Here is a 19,162-nt window from a genome sequence, read left to right on the forward strand (position 1 = left end):
AAGCCAGTGCCAGTGGTTCCCAAAGTGCGGTCCGGGGACCCCCAGCAGCCCCAGGGGTACCTGAGGGACTTCCAGGGCGTCCCCTGCAGCTAAATGATATAGTTATAGGAACCAAATGGACCCTTATGGGTCTGTAACACTCTCAGAGTTAGATTAACATTGATTTTACAAATAATAATAATGGAAGAAAAGAAAGTAAAATTCTGCATCAAAATCAGTTTAATCACTCAAATAGCCGATCTATAAGCTTCACAACACGTGGTGCAGGCATTAAGCTGCAAAGCTTGTGAGCCGTTTTTATTATTTTTATCAAACATTTGAAATTATTTCTAGTGGTCCCTGCAGGCGGCATGAAATGTTTTCACATGACGGTCTGGGTGTCTGTTTGTGCCAAATACAATTTTGGCGTTTTTTTTTCCCCTCGGCAGTGGTGGAAAAAGAACTTTCACTTATAAGTAAAAGTGCAGAGACAAAAGTATAGCATCACAATAAACATACATGCATTAACCATTTATGCATTATGGCCATTTGAAAACAGCAGAACTACAAGCTCACAATGTCATTGTTTGTTAGGTTTTTTTTACATTTGAAATGGGACATTATGCATAAATAACTCTCTACTTTTGGTACTTTAAGTATATATACGTCAATACTTTTGTATTTTACTCAAGTAAATTTTTAATACCATATTTGTACCTGTATTTCTGCATTGCCGTATTGATACTTTTACTGCAGTAAACCATGTGAGTGCTCTCCCCACCCCTGAAGGCTCCATGTGGCTGCTGGACAAACTGCGAGGCTCCGTGGAGGGCTGCGGGTCCAAGAAGACCCAGAGCTCCGCCTCCTCCTCCTCCAATCAGGAGCCGGAGCTGCAGGGCGTTCCCGTCTTCGTCTACGCCAACGTCCTGACGCCGGCCAAGATCCCCGACTTCTTCATCCCCCCAAAGCTCATCTGCTGCCCGCCCGCCGGCCTCGAACCGGAGCCCGACCCGCTCCTCCTGCTGACCCCGGAGCCCCAGCGGCGAGGCCTGGGGCCCTCGCGGTCGGACCAGGCCATCTGCAGCCGCAGCCCCAAGGGGGCGCCGAGGAGCCCCTTCAGGAGCCCCCTCTTCAGCCGCAGCCTGGTGAAGTCGGCCAACCGACACATCATTCAGATAGAGAGCGTGGACAAGTAAGTATAAGGAATACCGGAAGACTCGACCCGGGGCGAGTTCTCTCTTTTCTTTTCTCCGGAAAGTGAAGAAGACTCGCCAAAAGGGGAAGGAATCTCGCCCCGACAGTGAAGACGAATCTATTCCAAGCGATTCGATGCCGATGGAGAAATCCCACATAGTTAAATTACCTCATAGTCATGCTGCATGCGCTGTTGGTCGAATTATAATCCAAGGTTTGTCAATCATATTATGGTTTATGGTTGAAAGTAAACCATAATAAGTAAACTTTAAGAAGAGATCTGCAGTCATTGTGCTGCAGACAGTGCAGAGTGCATGAGAGCAGCTCCGCTTGCTAATTGAGTTGACATTTGCGCAACTTCACTGCATGGCATTACAGTAATTAGTTATTTGCCAGCACCTGCTCCAATATAGGCCTAAATCAAACTTTATTTATATAGCACATTTAAAACAATAGAAGCTGACCAAAGTTCAGGCTCCACAAGGTTCTCAGCGCAATGGCGCATCGATAAAAGTTGGGATTTCACTATAGTGGCATTATTCAGGCAATACTCAACAGATTGTTATAATTCCAAGTGATCTATAATCTGTGAAGTTTATATTTTCATTTGGGTGTAAGTAATGTTTTTATATGACTTATCAAACATGGTAGCCTATATTTAATGTCCACTGAGCTGTGGTGCGCTTCCCTACACTCTCTCAATGAAGTGAAGTGAAGAAAACTCACCAGAATGTGAAGAAGAGTCGCCCCTGGTAAAAGTGGCGAGTCTTCTTGTTACCAGTATAAGGACCCCCCCCGGAATGTATTTAAGCAATACTACACGAGAGGGTGTGCGTTACTGTCACTAATGGCACGCCTGCGTTTTGCTGCGAGAACGAGCTGAAGGTGAGTTCTCTAAGCAGTGCAGACATGTTTCTAATCTATATCAGTGGTTCATAAACTATTTCAGGTCAAGGAGCCCCAGAGAAACAGATATTTGAGTTTAAAGGTTCACCGTGAAAGAATATATATTCAAAGATTTGAGCCACAATTTCATATTTAAAATAAAATAGCAGATCTACAAGCTCGTAGCAGATAAAGTTTAAAATGATGGTTAAGTGGTTATAAGCTATAAGGTGACACGGATGCGGCCTCAGGTCTAAATGGGTCAATCACAATAAATTGCATGACGATGAGTCGGCACGTTAATCAATTTATTTTGTGTTTTTGGGGCTCCCATTATGTGTTTTCCATCCCCACAAATAAGCAATTTTGAACAATCAGGCTTTCATATCATATCATATATGTGCTTTAATGGAAATTGCTCTCAGCTGATTTTGTCCTCATCGTGGTGTCATCAATGTCACCCTACTTTGTATAATTCCTTCTCTTCTTCAGTCTTCAGTTCCAAATTTGCATTTCCACTTTGTTTACAATGTCGGCCATTGTTGATTTTCCAAGCTGGCATGGAATGGAAACAAGCCTGGTTTTATCTAGCATCAGTATTATAATAATGACTCAAATATTAAATAATCTGCATATCAGCACCCCCACCACCTCAGGACATTGTGGTACTGCAGCTAAAACTGCTTTCGAAGTCCAGAAAGAAATGCCATGGACTGGTTATAATATCAGAGTGGTGATTGAGGCTCAAACCATTAGAAATAAGTTTGAGGGACATAGACAATATGATATTAAATATTAAAAACAGTTTTAAAAAGAAAAAGTTTATTTCTGCTTTTACCCATTTAGACCTCAGGTCTACAAATCTTCACAGTTTTCTGAAAGCTATATGTTTCTATATTAGTGGTTCTGAAATGATTTCATGTCCCAGGACCCCAGAGATTTTATTAAATTGGCTGCCGACCTCCATCTAAAAATATGTTGTTCCAGGGACCCCCCCCCCCCCCAGAAGCACATATTAACCCATTCTGAACGGGCACCCATTTTGGTGTCAGCATCATGTTATGCTTTAGCTATTGAAAAATAGCAGATCTACAAGCTCATATCGCGCGATACGAGCTTGTAGGTCTGCTATTTTTTGAAAAATCGAAGAACGACTGACATTTTTAGAATCTGATCTCAGGTCAGAATGGGTTCATCAGACCAGTGTGTGTCCAGTGGAAAAACCTCGTATGAATCTGATCTCAGGTCAGAATGGGTTAAACTGTGGTGAGTGGTTGTTTGCCAACAGCCCCGCGGACACTCCGGGGACCCCCAACACCAACGCCGACCCGCTGTCCCAGACGGCCATGTCTCTGCCCTACGTCCCCAAGGCCCAGACGTCCTACGGCTTCTCCACGCTGGTGGAGTCGCCCCACACCCGCCGCAAGGAGAGCCTGTTCCACAGCGACCCGGGCACCAGCCCGCTCACCTCGCCCAACGCCCAGAGGCGCCAGGGTGCCACCCTGGCGCCCGCCGACAGCCCCTACCGCTACTTCAGCGGCGGGGAGAGCGACACCTGCTCGTCGGGCGAGTCGTCGCCCTTCACCTCCCCGCTGCTGTCCCGCTCCGCATCCATCCTCCGCTCCATCAGCCAGGAGACGCAAGCTAAGGTGACCCCGCCGCGACCCCCCCTGACCTCAGCATGACCCCCCCCTGTCTGACCTGTCCATGACCCCCCTGACCTGTCCATGACCCCCCTGACCTGTCCATGACCCCCTGACCTGTCCATGACCCCCTGACCTGTCCATGACCCCCTGACCTGTCCATGACCCCCTGACCTGTCCATGACCCCCTGACCTGTCCATGACCCCCTGACCTGTCCATGACCCCCCTGACCTGTCCATGACCCCCCTGACCTGTCCATGACCCCCTGACCTGTCCATGACCCCCTGACCTGTCCATGACCCCCTGTCTGACCTGTCCATGACCCCCTCCCTGTCTGACCTGTCCATGACCCCCTGACCTGTCCATGACCCCCTGACCTGTCCATGACCCCCTGACCTGTCCATGACCCCCTGACCTGTCCATGACCCCCTGACCTGTCCATGACCCCCTGTCTGACCTGTCCATGACCCCCTGACCTGTCCATGACCCCCCCCCCCCCCCCGTTTCAACAATACCAATCCTTTTAACAACATATTAATCTGAGGGTCCTTCACATGAACCATTGGTCAAGTCGACCACATCTCCCCTGCAAGTTACTTATAATGAAAACAAGCCCAAGTCGCTTGTAATAGAGACAGACATGGTAACATACTTCCAGCGCGACACAACATAATACTTCTAATTCCTGCCTTTGCAGCCTTGTATAATTATTACATATTGACTACAACAGCCAACAAGAATGCACACTATACACTCTGAATCAAAGTCTGACCACTGTGATTATAAATGAAACAACCTGAACCTGAGAACTTGAGAACAGCAGAGCAGCTGGACAGCAGAGCAGGTATATATGGCTGGTTTGTGGTTTCCTTGATTAATCCTGAGGACCCGACGTGACATCTACTTGCTTCCAATCTAAGGAAAAACAATCTAATGAACGTCTGCTCTGCTGTGAACTGGTATAATGTGTGGTGTGCTAATGTGTGAAACGACTGTTTGAAAAGCTGTCACACAGTACTAGGCACAGAGCAGCAAACTGCCGGTGCCATGTTCACTTCACACGTGTGCATGTGGCATCTCCGCCCACAAAGGTTGTGGTGTTTAGAAAAAAATGATAATGAGGGGGAGGTGCGTGGGTGCGTGGATCGGGATCCACCCCCCGCTCGAGTCAAAATTAAAACCAACGAAGAAGAAGGGGGGAAGTCCCGCCTCGTTGTCTGGGCCAGCCAATGGGCCAGCTGGGCCCAAACGGATCTAGAAAGATGGCGATTTACAATTCAAGGACTGACAGGCTTCTCTTCTCTTCATCTTACGTCCATATCAGACTTGGAGAACGCTGTGTCCATATTTTTTTACAGTCTATGACTCACACACACACACACACACACACACACACACACACACACACACACACACACACACACACACCCATTACGTGTCATAACTTTCCCTCCTCCCCCCGCCGCTACCGTGGCAACAGCGCGCGCTGCCGGTTGGCGCTGGCCGAGACGGCACCGTGCCAAATGCCATCTGGACAAAGATACAGAACATGAAATACCTATGGTGATCAGTGGTGATCAATATTTCATGTCAAGAACCCCAGAAATGATATGTAATTGGCTGCTGACTCCCATCTGAAAATATGTTATTCCAGGAACACCCCCCCCCCCCCCCCCCCCCCCAGAAACAGAGATTTGAGTTAAAAAAGCTCACTCTGAAAGAATAGATATTCAAAGATTTGCGCCACAATTTCACGATTTACAAGCTCATAGCGCGGCACAGAGTGCCACGTTATGAGCTTGTAGATCAGCTATTTTTCAACAGCTAAAGCATAACATAATGCTTAAAACAGCAAAAGGGGTTCCCACCCAGAATGTGTTAAACAAATTGCCCCGCCGATAGGATGGTTCTGTATATACAGTAGGTATTGTATTTTCTAAACTGGACCCTCGTCTGGTTCTGACAGACTGGTAGTGTGTGCAGGCTGCAGGTGTCTGGTTCTGACAGACTGGTAGTGTGTGCAGGCTGCAGGGTGGTGTGTGATAATCCGGTTGAACTATTCCTTTGGTACGGCGACTACGGCGGCTGGCCCAGGAGAACAATAACGCGACACGAGACAGTATCACGCTAAAGGTTCACCAAGTTTATTACACAAACAGGAACATATATAGTGCTGGATCATAATGATGTGAGACAATAAGATATGAGACAAAGTACTGTGACTATAATGCAGCACGTCTGACCTTGCTGGCGCTGAGATGTCTCTCGTAGCCTAGCTATACAGTATGCTACAGTACAGGCAGTACACAATACATACAGTATATCAAGTACACTGTATCTCAAGTTCAAGTACATACAGTAGATGTACATGGACAACTCGTATATAACAGTAGGGACCTCATGTTTTTAAGTGGTGCAACCACTTCCTTAAGTGACTGTGTGTGTGTGTGTGTGTGTGTGTGTGTGTGTGTGTGTGTGTGTGTGTGTGTGTGTGTGTGTGTGTGTGATTCTTTTGCATTGTCTTGGTGTTATGTAAAAGTATTATCCTTCTGGACCATTCAAATCATTATTATGCCGCCAGCGTCTATCTCCCTGCATGAATAACATGTATGCCCAGTGGAATATTAAAACGCAATAATAAGGTTCACCTGGCATTGACGGAGGCTGGATAGACGAAACGTTTGACATGTAAAACAATAAATAAAAGAGGAGACTCACTCTTGTTCTCTGCTGCTAACATTTGATTATTCCGATTCAGGCATAATGTCCTCATAGCAGGCGATATAAACAAATTGCAAAGTGTAAAATGAGCACCTGTATTTTAGCTTGACTGTGTGTGTGTGTGTGTGTGTGTGTGTGTGTGTGTGTGTGTGTGTGTGTGTGTGTGTGTGTGTGTGCGCGCGTGTGTGTGTGTGCGTGTGTGCGTGCGTGCGTGCGTGCGCGTGTGCGTGCGTGTGCATGCATATAACCTCATATTAGTCTTAACCGGCCACGTAAGTCAGTTTCACGATGTTTTCTCTTCCGTGGCAGTCATTTCACGTTTCCTAATCACAGACAGTTCACATGCTGCTCCAGGTGAGCCTGCTGGCTCAATTGCATTGGAGTGATAAGTAACCATGGTGATTATCGCTTCATCACATTCGAAGCGGGTGACAGACGAATACAAATGCCATTTAACCCATTTTGGGCGGGAACCCCTTTTGGTGTTTGAAGCGTCATGTTATACTTTAGCTGTTGAAAAATAGCAGATCTACAAGTTCATAGTGCGGGTCTGCTATTTTAGAAAAGTCGTGAAAAATGTGCCTCAAATCTTTGAATATTATTACAGAGTTTCAGTTTTAAACTCAAATCTTTGCTTCTGGGGGGGTCCCTGGAACAACATATTTTCAGATGGGGGTCGGCGGCCAATTACACTGGTAAAAGTCACACTGGAATGATAAATGCCGACAATGGCCCATGGCAAAACATGACTGACTGACTGACTGACTGACTGACTGACTGATTGATGTGTTTAGCTGCATGTGGTGGTTTTTCAAGATATGTTCTGTGCCAGATGTGTATTGATATAATGTCATCCGGTATTCATATATGCCCCTCGGCCCACCAGGTGCCCCGTGCCAAGCGCTCCCTAACTCTAACCCCTCCCGTCCACCAGGTGCTCCGTGCCAAGCGCTCCCTAACCCTAACCCCTCCCGCCCACCAGGTGTTCCGTGCCAAGCGCTCCCTGGCGCGCCACAGCTCTCTCTCCACAGACGAGACGTGCAGCTCGGCCGACAACAGCCCCAACGTGCAGCGGCGCCGGCTGCGCTGCTCCCCCACCCTCAGCCCCTTCCGCGGCAGAAAGGGCGGAGCCAGCAGCCCCGGCGGCGGCAGGGGCGTGGCCACGGGGGGGTCCTCGGACCTGCTGCAGCGAGCGCACACCGTCAACCTCCGCAAGGTAGGGATGACGGGACCATATTATGTTACGATTATCCATCCATCCATCTTCAACCGCTTATCCATAGTCGGGTCGCGGGGGCAGCTCCACCAGAGTGTTCCAGACTTCCCTCTCCAGAGCAACATTAGTGGGGGGGATCCCGAGACGTTCCAAGGCCAGTGAGTCGATGTGTTTCCTCCAACCTTGGTCTGCCCCGGGGTCTCCTCCCAGTGGGACGTGCCTCAAGGACTTTTTGTCAACCTTTTTGTCAACATTCTCCAAAATTTGAGTGATAGAGAAATAAGAGTGATAGAGTGAAATAAGAGTGTACCAAATGTACACATACCTGTACTGTACTTTTATATGTTTAATTTCAGGGACCCCCCAGTTTGACATGCATTAGGCTACGGACCCCCATTTAATGGCATGTCTATCTCTGGGACCCCCAATTTATATTGTAAAATCAATGTTATTTAACTCTGAGAGTATACATTTGTACACTCTCAGAGTTACAGACCCATAAGCGTCCATTTGGTTCCAAACTATCATTTAGCTGGGGACCCCCTGGAACTCCCTCAAGGACCCCTGGGGGTCCCCGGACCCCATTCTGGAACCCACTGATATAGAGGGTTTAAATGGTACTGAATTTGCAGCTCATCAAAAGCAAATTTCTATAGTTTACGACGGAGGAGAATCCCACGATAAATTAAAATCTCCACGATACGATTATTGTGAGTGTTTTTTTTTTTATCACGACAAACGATAATAACGATTATCGTCCCCGCATATATCCCGTATTAAACGAAGGGCGGCCGGGGCACGCTGAGGCTGAGCACCCACTACGACGCGGAGGCGTCGCGGCTGCGCGTGCGCGTGCTGGCCGCGCAGGACCTGTACGACCGCGCCACCGACGTCAAGAGCATCAACTGCTGCGTGGCGCTCTACCTGAACCCGGGCAAGCAGCAGAAGCAGCGCAGCACCATCATCAAGAACAGCCGGCACCCCGTCTTCAACGAGGACTTCTTCTTCGACGCGGTCCCCCGCGCGGCGCTGCGCGACCTGGCGCTCAAGATGAAGGTGCTGAACAAAGGCACCAGCCTGAAGAGGGACGTGTTGCTGGGAGAGAGGGAGGTGCTCCTCAGTGAGCTGCTGTTGGGCTGAGAGGACTCGGTGAGGAAGAGGGTGCACTGCACTTATTAACTATATAGACATGTTCACCACTAGGGTTGTCCCGATCGGATCGGGTGATCGGAAATCGTAGGCCGATCACGTAATTTTCAAATGATCGGAATCAGATCGGGAGCCAAAGAATTTGATCGGGACATCATTGGTATCAATTGTATAGCCACATCATGATATTAGACTGGAAATTGTCTGTGATTTGGGATATTGTATTTGTGATATGGCATAAACGTGTTCGTTTCGGTATCAATGCTCAAAATCAAATGATCGGAATCGGATCGGGAGCGGGAGCAAAGAAACTTGATCGGCACATCCCTAGTTACCACAATACAGTACACTATTACTATAGACCATACATGGGCAACTGGCAACCCCGGCTGGGGGCCACATGCGGCCCCCACCTTCACTGAATGCAGCCCGCAGGTTAATATCACAATAGCCACAGAGATGCACCCATATGGAGATTCTGGTAACCAGAAGAGTCAGTGCACTGAGGAAGAGTGTATACCTCAGTGTTAAATTGGCAAATGTTTTCCAAAGGATGACTTACCTTCATCTTCATATAATTGGTCCTCACTAATGCTCATCATGATACTATGGTATACCTTTTTGACTACTCACTCTGTGTCTGTGAGGGCTGTGGACAGTTCAGAAACCTGTCTACTCACTCTGTGTCTCAGAGGAGGGCTGTGGACAGTTCAGAAACCTGTCTACTCACTCTGTGTCTCAGAGGAGGGCTGTGGACAGTTCAGGAACCTGTCTACTCACTCTGTGTCTCAGAGGAGGGCTGTGGACAGTTCAGGAACCTGTCTACTCACTATGTGTCTCAGAGGAGGGCTGTGGACAGTTCAGAAACCTGTCTACTCACTCTGTGTCTCAGAGGAGGGCTATGGACAGTTCAGAAACCTGTCTACTCACTCTGTGTCTCAGAGGAGGGCTGTGGACAGTTCATAAAACTGTCTACTCACTCTGTGTCTCAGAGGAAGGCTGTGGACAGTTCAGAATCCTGTCTACTTTTTTAGAAATACACAGATGTGGAATTTCTAGTCAATGCCAATTTAATTAATCACATCATTGCTGTTTTGATCGATAACCAATATTTACTGATGTCCGGATATTATCTGTAACAAAAACAAGTTTACATTTTGTCCATTGTGAACACAAAAAAAAACAGGGATGTGCCATGTTGAAATTGTGGCCAATTCACAAACAGTGAAAATGTACTGTAGTATTTTTATTTAACATTTTTCCAACTTGCTGACCCTTTTGAAAGATTCCACAGCAAACAGTGATTGAATCTGCAGCCTGCATCATCACAGCTTCACATCACATTCAAACATAAATCTAAAATAAAATATCACCCAAACCAGACATTATCTTTTTATCAATTTGATACCGATATAGCATTTTTAAAGGCCTATATTGCCAATACCAACATCTCTCTCTAGGTCGTCCTCAGAGAGAGTTGATGGTATCGGATATAGACCTTTAAAAAATGATATAAGATGATGGCCGATAGAACGTGGTCTCCCCAATTGTTTGAGTATGTCTGTGTGCATCTGACTTACTAAAGGTGTTTCTATCTGCCTTTGTCGGTCCTTGTGCCGTGGCTGAGTTTCCACTCACTTGTGATAAGCCGGAGTGATAACCTGATTTAACGTCCTAATGTTGTTTTTCATCACTGCAGTGACTTTGACGACGTTCGCATTTTCTTGCATGCAAACAGCGGTGTTTCCATGAATGAAACCGATTTTTCTATGTCCAAATCGCGAGGTTTCTATTTGGGGAATGTGCTTCGCTAATGGCTGTGATGTCAATCTAACCGATGTTCAAGTGATATTGCTGTTTAATAAATGTGTAAAACAATTAACTCAGTCGTGGCATGTTGTAGCTGACTAAGCTCAGTATCTGGTTCATGAAACGGTGCACGCAATGTGTAGCAAAGTAGCCCTGCCTGAAGCCCATATTTGTGTTGTTTGGTGGCTGGGGATTTCCCTTTTGCCTCTGAGAGTGTAGAACCATTCAGTCCACGTGTTTCCATTTGTACACTCAGAATGAATGAACATAGGATTTTTGGGGTCATGGATAAATAAAATTGTATCAAATGTGAGACCTAGACATTTAAAAAGGTTGAGAAATAAGAATCACTGCTTTAGCTTTTAGGTAAGGCATTTTTATTTTTATATCACATTAAAAAAAACAGTTACAATAGTCTACTGAAGTGCATGGAAAAGTTTTTCTAAATGCTTGTTACATCCCAGTAGTTCATGTTTAAATGTCACGGAGGAGTTTGTAATGTTTTTTGATTAGATTAGATAGAAAAGCATTGAAACCCACAATGGTACAGCATTTACACAAGAATAAGGTCCCGAGTTGTATTTCCATTGAGGTCCTCTCACTCACGGTCAAGAAATGAATACGTTAAAAATACATACACTATATCTGTCAACAGATTATTAATGGGGGTAATGCAGGCTTGGCTGTGAAGCCTGCTGCTACTGGCACAACATTCTGGGCAGGAACCCCTTTTGGTGTTTTAAGCATTGCGTTATACTGTAGCTATTGGAAAATAGCAGATCTACAAGCTCATAGAAAATGTGGCGCAAATCTTTGCATGTATATTCTTTCAGAGTTTTTAACTCAAATCTTTGCCTCTGAGGGGTTCCTGGAACAACATATTTTCAGATGGGGGTCGGTGGTCAATTACATATAATTTGTGGGGTCCTTGACATGAAATATTGAGCACCACTGATATAGAAACATTATGTATTTCAGAAAACTGTCAGGATTTAGAAGACTTTTTTTTTCTTTTTCTCAACGTCAGGCCTAAGTGGGTTGTCACTTGTCAAGTCACAGACTGTGTTTTGTTCTGGAGGAGGATGCAGTCTGAGGCAGACGATGAGGAGCTCCTCATCCCCACTAGCACATCACAGAGAGGGCCAGAGTTCTTCATGAGGACGGCTTCATCCACCATGCATGTAATGCTCCAGTGGTGGTGGTCAAAGTACCACCACTGGTCAGATGGAACTGGAAATGTGGGTGAAATGTGTTTTTGTGCAAAGCTCCATTGTTTTGATTGTTCCCAGGAAGAGAAAGAAAATAAAGAAGGGGGTGGACAGGATAATTGGGGGGAGGGGGGGAAGAATGACTCAAAACAGAGACAACACGTTATTTACATATTTGCACATAGCATTAGCATATCCATCCAAACCTTTTGTTCATGATGTTTAGAAATAAGGTGCATGAGGTTTAGCAGCTGGTACAGTATATACTGTTCATCATAGACATTAGTGCAATTCAGTCAGACAACTCTTGGAGTGAATTTAGAATATATATGTATTGAGCATAATTGAGCATATATATGTGAAGCATGGATTGGCGTCAGGGCTCTGTCCCAATTCATTCCCTGTAACATTAACATTTTAGTTAAATTATAAGCCAAGTAGAATTACAGGGAATGAATATAAGACCCCCATGCAGGGAGATCTAGAAACAGAGCCTGTATAGAGCGTCGCAGTCCCACCCCCTTTCATGACGACGCCAGGCCCAGGAAATAGTTTCCAATGCATTTTTCCCATAGACATTTCAAAACGTATTTATTTAAAGACCTTATAAGCGTCGTACAGAGCCAACTCCTGTCGTGACAAATCATGACAACAAACACAATATTTTGGACCAAACAAATAATTACAAAGAAGAAAAACAACAAAAAAAAGTGTTGTAACCTGCCGTTTTCTCCTTCTTTCTAATTATTTGTTCAGCCCGAAAATTTGTGTTTGTTGTCATGATTTGTCACGACAAGAGTTGGCTTTGTCCGCGGCGTAAACGTCGTTAAATAAATACTTTCTGAAAAGTCTATGAGGAAAATGAACGGGGATTTATTTTCCGGGTCTCTCGATGGGGCGGGACTGCGACGCTCTATAAAGGTGGATGCTGGGGAGGCGGTGGTATTTGCAAAAACTTCATGAGCAGCAGGTTAGCAGCAAGAGAGGCAGGGAGACAGCAGCAGCAGCAGCAGCGGCGCACGACCGCACTGCAGGAGAGAAGCCAGGAATGAGCAGGTAGGCAGATAGGTTTAAAGGTGTAGGGCAACGGAAATGGTGGACATTTTATTTTGAAGTTTTAGCTTCAAACGCTGGCTCTGAAGTATCTGAACCAATCAGAGTGTCGCATCCCTCCAGGCTATGGGGTCTCAAAGTCTGTGAATTCCTGCATGTGAATTTAGTTTGTAAACAAAGTGACAGGGAGACATGAGGACAAATCTGCAGATTATTTCTAACCTATACACAACCTATATAGGCCTACATATTTTAGCGTGATGATTACGTTTAAAACAAGTAATATACTGTCTGGATGTCATCTTGAATGAGATTAGAAATGGAGTAGTTATTTAATCAAAACCAGCTGTGTGGAGGAGGACAAGAAGCATGGGAAACAAACTGGTGAGCTTCAATTTTATTGGCTTTTATTGATATGTATCTACATGTCATCACGCAGCACATTTTCATTTTCAGGAAGTAATTCAAAAATATATTTGTATGGACTTTTGATATAAAAACACACAAGAACGAGAATTTGCCCATTTGTTTGGCATCCATTGTTATATGTATGCCCTGATGACCACGGATATGGTCTAAAAGTGTGAAAGACTTATTTTGCATTTCACTATACGCCTTTAAATAGCATCATGAAGATTATATTGGTGCGTTGTACATGACATTAAGGTGGCGAGTATATCAGCAAGTTTCAAGTTAGCCAAAGGTTGCTTTACCGGTATAGTCCACAGATAGGAAAGCAAAGTACTCAAAGTATTCAAAGTAAATGTACTTGGTTATTTTCATATATCCACATCCACATGATTAATTTGGCTCCAACTGCAGCTTCATGCAAAACCACAGAACTCAACAAAGCAACATGCAGTCAGGAAAATGGCAGGATATTAACCACATTAAAACACTTAACCGCGAGACATGTCTAAATGATTTCCAAACGAATAACAATTTGCCCTTTTTTGCACTTCCCTGCAAGGTAACATTTTTGGGTTTCCATCCAGCAGCAGCAGCAGTCACGTCTAAATTAACCGACCAGTGAGACCCAGTACTATTTTATCTCCACGCTCCTAGACTCTGAAATGTATTGTTAATGTTCTCCTAATGTAATCTCTCAAGACACATTCTGCTAATGGCAGAGGCTGTCAGCACGGCACAACTGCCTTAAAGGGACACTTCACCCTTTTTGCAAAGAAATATATGTTAATGACGTTTAGAAGCTTTAGATCACTTTCCTGGGGGTATTTATGTGTGTAATATGTGGTTTTAGTTATTTTAGATTGTAGCAGTGAGCCTGTTGTCTCTGATGTCATGGACACTGGTCTCACTACCTTCCTGGACTACAATTCCCATAATTCTTTGGTGCACTGCTCCTCCTTGTGGATAGGGGGAGAGCTGTCTTACTGAGACAACATGTAGTCCAGGAAGGAAGTGAGCCCAGTGTCCATGACATCAGAGACAACAGGCTCACTGCTACAATCTAAAATATCTAAAACCACATATTACACACATAAAGATCTCCAGGAAAGTGTTCTAAAGCTTCTAAACGTCATTAACATATATTTTTTTGCAAAAAGGGTGAAGTGTCCCTTTAACACATGAAGAGCTAGAGGCCGATTGTGCAAATGCTTTCTGACTGAATCTGAATCACAATAGTTCTCTCAAAATATGTTGTGACATGGACCGGCCCTAAGATAAATGTAGCCTATACATTTGGCAGCGGACCTCCATCTGAATCATGTTTTGTGCCACATGATGTTCTCAGACAGTCTCAGGCTGGCTGCGGCTTTCATAATCCCGCGGTGCCCGGGCCGTGGGGCATCTTATTTCAATTTGGAACTTTCTCCATCCGGCCGGCTCCCCTGGTGAGATTCAAATGGTGGGTATTAAGAATGCCCGCAGGCACCAGAAACCATCCTGGCTCTGTCCTGGCATTACGATGCACTTGTCTGTCTGTCTGTCTGTCTGTCTGTCTGTCTGTCTGTCCTTTTTCCAGCCATTGCATTTTTTTTAATAATTAATTTGGGTTCACATGTTGAGAACCCCTGGTCTACAACAACAGAAGTGCAAGAGGGTATTCGCATGCATAATGTGAATGGCAAATCGAGTGTCAAAGTGAGTGTCAAGGTGAATTTAATGTCGTTTAACATCGTTTAATGCAATTAGGACTTTTCCGTTTGGACATATTATGGGCTGTCAAGGACAGAAAGTAGGTTTTCTGCTTATAACTTCCGGGTATAATGATGATTTAAAGATAATTTGCTAAAATGCTGGGGGTTTTATTTAAGTGTGAGTTAGAAAGGACAGGGCACACTGACCCAGTGCTGCTGCTGCTGTTGTCAGAGTCTTCTCCTGGAGGTACAGTACTGTAATTTAGAATGTTTTGGAGTACAGAGTCTGCTCCTGGAGGTATAGGCTACACTACAGTACAGTACTGTAATTTAGAATGTTTTGGAGTACAGAGTCTGCTCCTGGAGGTATAGGCTACACAATCAGTTGGAACCACTCCGGAACTACTACTTACACCAGACTCCCAGCACCAGACACTTAATTCATGTTCAAGTGTCCTTCACCGAGACACTGTGTCCCTAGTTCAATTATTTGTGTGTGTGTGTGTGTGTGTGTGTGTGTGTGTGTGTGTGTGTGTGTGTGTGTGTGTGTGTGTGTGTGTGTGTGTGTGTGTGTGTGTGTGTGTGTGTGTGTGTGTGTGTGTGTGTGTGTGTGTGTGTGTGTGTGTGTGTGTGTGTGTGTGTGTGTGTGTGTGTGTGTGCGCGTCTGTGCGCGTCTGTGTGTCTTGTGCATGTGCATGCGTGTGCACCATAGACTGTAAAAAAATATGGACAAAGCGTTCTCCGGGTCCACCAGTATATGACTGAGTACCAGTAGGGGTGCTGTTGTGCCAGAAACAGAGAGAAGGATAGTGCTGCACTGTTGCCTGCTAATGAGATAGAGAGAGAGAGAGAGAGAGAGAGGTGGGGGGAGTTTTATTTTGACTCGAGCAATGGGTGGATCCCGATCATAGACTGTAAAGGTAGCCACGCCCCTCAGAACATACTCGACTTTATGGTATTTTTTTTTATAAATGGGACCATACTTTTCCAAAAAGAATATTATGACATGATAAATGAGACCGTAAACTAGTGACTGGAAGCAGAAAGTATTCATGACCATGTTTATTAAGGTAATACAGTCTAGGTGAAGTTGGGCCCAAATACATTTTTTTTTTGGGTCCAGTGACAGCGCCACAACAGGCCATTATATGAACTTTCAGGAAATCCCGATTTCCTCAGTGGCTTCACAAAATATCTGTCTGACTGCCCCCCTGCTTCAGACACTATTGGCTTCACTGCCCCCCTGGTCTGCACACAACTCCAGCTGGTTTCATGAATTTCTAACATTGCTTATAATTACCAGATTGGATCAGTTAATTTACAACGACAGAGACTATACTTATATTACTGTCAGTGTTGACAACAGACACTATTTGCCAGTGTTGGACAAAAAAACTTAACGTACTGTATCTTACTACTTAAAGTATCAATACTGCAAGGTAGGAAATACCCTGTTACAAGTATAAGTCCGGAATTCTAAATGTATAATGAGTAAAAGTCCAACAAAAGTTATAGGTATTTGCATCAAAATGTACTTAAACTTGAGTTTTTTCAACCAAGGTTCATGTTTTAGGTTATTAGAGAAAGTAAAAGATGAGTGTTTATTTTTTATTTATTTTTATTTGCTGCTTTCTTTTTGCAATTTTAGCTATTTCTGATTGGGGGTGGGGGCATTCGAACATGGGGCTGAATATGTTTTTTTTTCTTCTTTTTTTTTACATTTTGTAGCGATTGATTTTTTTATTATTTACTATAGTCCTACTAGACGCCAGGAAATTACATTTGGCCACAAAAGATCACTCTACTGAATGCAAAGGGGGAGGTGACAAACTGACATTGAGACTACAAGACAGTATGGCAACCCTTACGAAAATGTATTCATATTGAACTATACCCATAACAACCAGGAACCTTTTCCTACAGCCACCCATGAATGATGAAAGCTCTGTTTGAGGATTGCTGTGACCAGGCTGTTCCACTGGGTGGCGCTAATGTAAGTAAAATGTTCCCTTTCAAAAACAGAGTTCTACATTTATGCAGGCACATGTACTATTGATTGATTGTTGATTGACGTACGAATATACACAACTATATAGTCAAAACAGGAAATCATCGTAGGAGGTAAAAAGGGAAAAGAAACATATATACAGTGAGGGGGAACTCCCCCTGTAAAATCTGAATCCCTCATGTCACTCCCAGGGATGTCTTAACAACGAGTCAGTTCTGTAGTATACTGGTGCTGCAGGCTTTATTTCTTGCCTTCTTTCAAGAAGTCATACCAACAACATCAAGACTGTCAAGTAAACACAATGAACAGTGATCAGCCATCAGTCAGAACAATAAAGCATAAAGCACATAAAGATAATTAAATAAAATGCACAAAACACAAGTATTCACCTCTCCTCACCTGGCTGCACGTAGGATCAAAGGGAATGAAGTGGTTTTGGAACCCCCATATGAACAAACAACCATGCAAACTGAAAAGAAACAAAACGATCAATAAACCTCATCATGAAATACAACATATAACTCAGACAAATAGCTTAAACCAATTGGGACACAAACAACAAAACGAACCCATTCTGACCGGGCACCCATTTTGGTGTCAGCATCATGTTATGCTTTAGCAGATCTACAAGCTCATATCGCGCCACCGAGTGGCGCGATACGAGCTTGTAGGTCTGCTATTTTTGAAAAAAATCGAACAACGACTGACATTTTTAGAATCTGATCTCAGGTCAGAATGGGTTCGTCAGACCAGCGTGTGTCCAGTGGAAACCTCGTATGAATCTGATCTCAGGTCAGAATAGCTTAAACCAATTGGGACACAAACAACAAAACGAACCTTAAACTTAGTTGTGACACGCTGTCTTCAAACATTCCAAGCATATCATGCTTATGTGTGAGCCTTGTCAAAGATACCCATAGAAGGGCATGCAGGGCACCAGAAATGACATATAAACCAACTTCCGGAAACCAGAACAAATATATTATGTTACCCAAATATAAGTATTAAACAAAAATGTACAAAATCATATCATATACGGCAGTCACACCCCACCCACCCCTTGGTGGGGGATTCAGATTTTACAGGGGCCAGTTTCACACACCAGATCTATAAAAGCAGTCTATAGTCTATTATATTCTGACTAGAGTTTCATTAATGAGGAAAGAAATCTAATGATTTCAATACATAATGAAAAAGGAGATCCCAACCGCATGGCTTTAAACGGTGTTCTTTACTATTTAATGCCATTATTGCACAGTTAATTTATATAGGCCTATAGCTTTAATTATTTAATATAATTGAAATTCCATTTCAAACCTGTGTTTCCCTCCACTTTCATGGCCAAGAGCGAGTGGATATCGGAGATCTCGCCGGTTTATACCAACTCGCCGCAGCGAAATTTCAAGTTCAATGTCTTCATCGTTATATGCTAACATGCTGTCTTCATCAGTATATGTCAAACCCACAGCTGTTCATTTCCAAAGATATATGATACATTTATTTTGTGCAATTAAATGGTCAGCTAGATAATGATAAAAAGGTGAGTATGTGAATACCAATTGATAGACCTACCATTTCAGGGTATAGCATTCCCACTTCATTTAGTGTAAACTCTCTCTCTCTCTCTCTCTCTCTCTCTCTCTCTCTCATAGCATAGCATCGCAATCTTCTTAACCACTTTATCCTGTTGGCTACTCAAAAATATTTGAAAAATATAGATAATGGTTTGGGGTCTGGGGGTCTGCTAAGAGACATTAAAGTCTATTGTACGTTTAAACTGAACGTTTCCACAGGAAACTCTTGCATAATGACATTATGAGGAAATGACAAAGCAACAAGCACAAAAGCATGCACTGCACCAATGTAGTTGAGGTGCTGACCACGGTGCAGGAAGAAAGAAAGAGGCCGCACTGCTCGTTTGAGGAAGGAGACCTGTATCTGATCGAAAATGTTGGTTTCCATTCTGCCTCACAGACAGACAGACAGACAGACAGACAGACAGACAGACAGACAGACAGACAGACAGACAGACAGACAGACAGACAGACAGACAGACAGGATCAGAATGTCTGGGATCAAATGGATTCAGTTGTTTTCCATCCTGCTGCTTGGAGTCAACAAAACTCACCTACAGAGCCCAGTTGTTAACCTGTACAGAAGATCTGGAGATATCGTCAATCTGAGATGTAACAAC

General features: G+C 44.2%; 1 protein-coding gene across 1 annotated transcript; it reads left to right on the top strand.

Annotated features, from left to right (window-relative positions):
• Nucleotides 1-773: 773 nt before the first annotated feature.
• On the top strand, nucleotides 774-8,779 carry LOC310870701 (C2 calcium-dependent domain-containing protein 4C-like; the record flags this gene model as incomplete). The annotated part of the gene is made up of 4 exons (XM_083781974.1): nucleotides 774-1,171; nucleotides 3,347-3,707; nucleotides 7,406-7,639; nucleotides 8,426-8,779. 4 exons carry the CDS (start codon nucleotides 774-776, stop codon nucleotides 8,777-8,779), a joined length of 1,347 nt encoding a protein of 448 aa, XP_083638100.1.
• Nucleotides 8,780-19,162: the final 10,383 nt, after the last annotated feature.

Source organism: Protomyctophum parallelum (assembly GCF_964188405.1).
Source record: "Protomyctophum parallelum genome assembly, chromosome: 14".
Classification (NCBI taxonomy): Eukaryota; Metazoa; Chordata; class Actinopteri; order Myctophiformes; family Myctophidae; genus Protomyctophum; species Protomyctophum parallelum.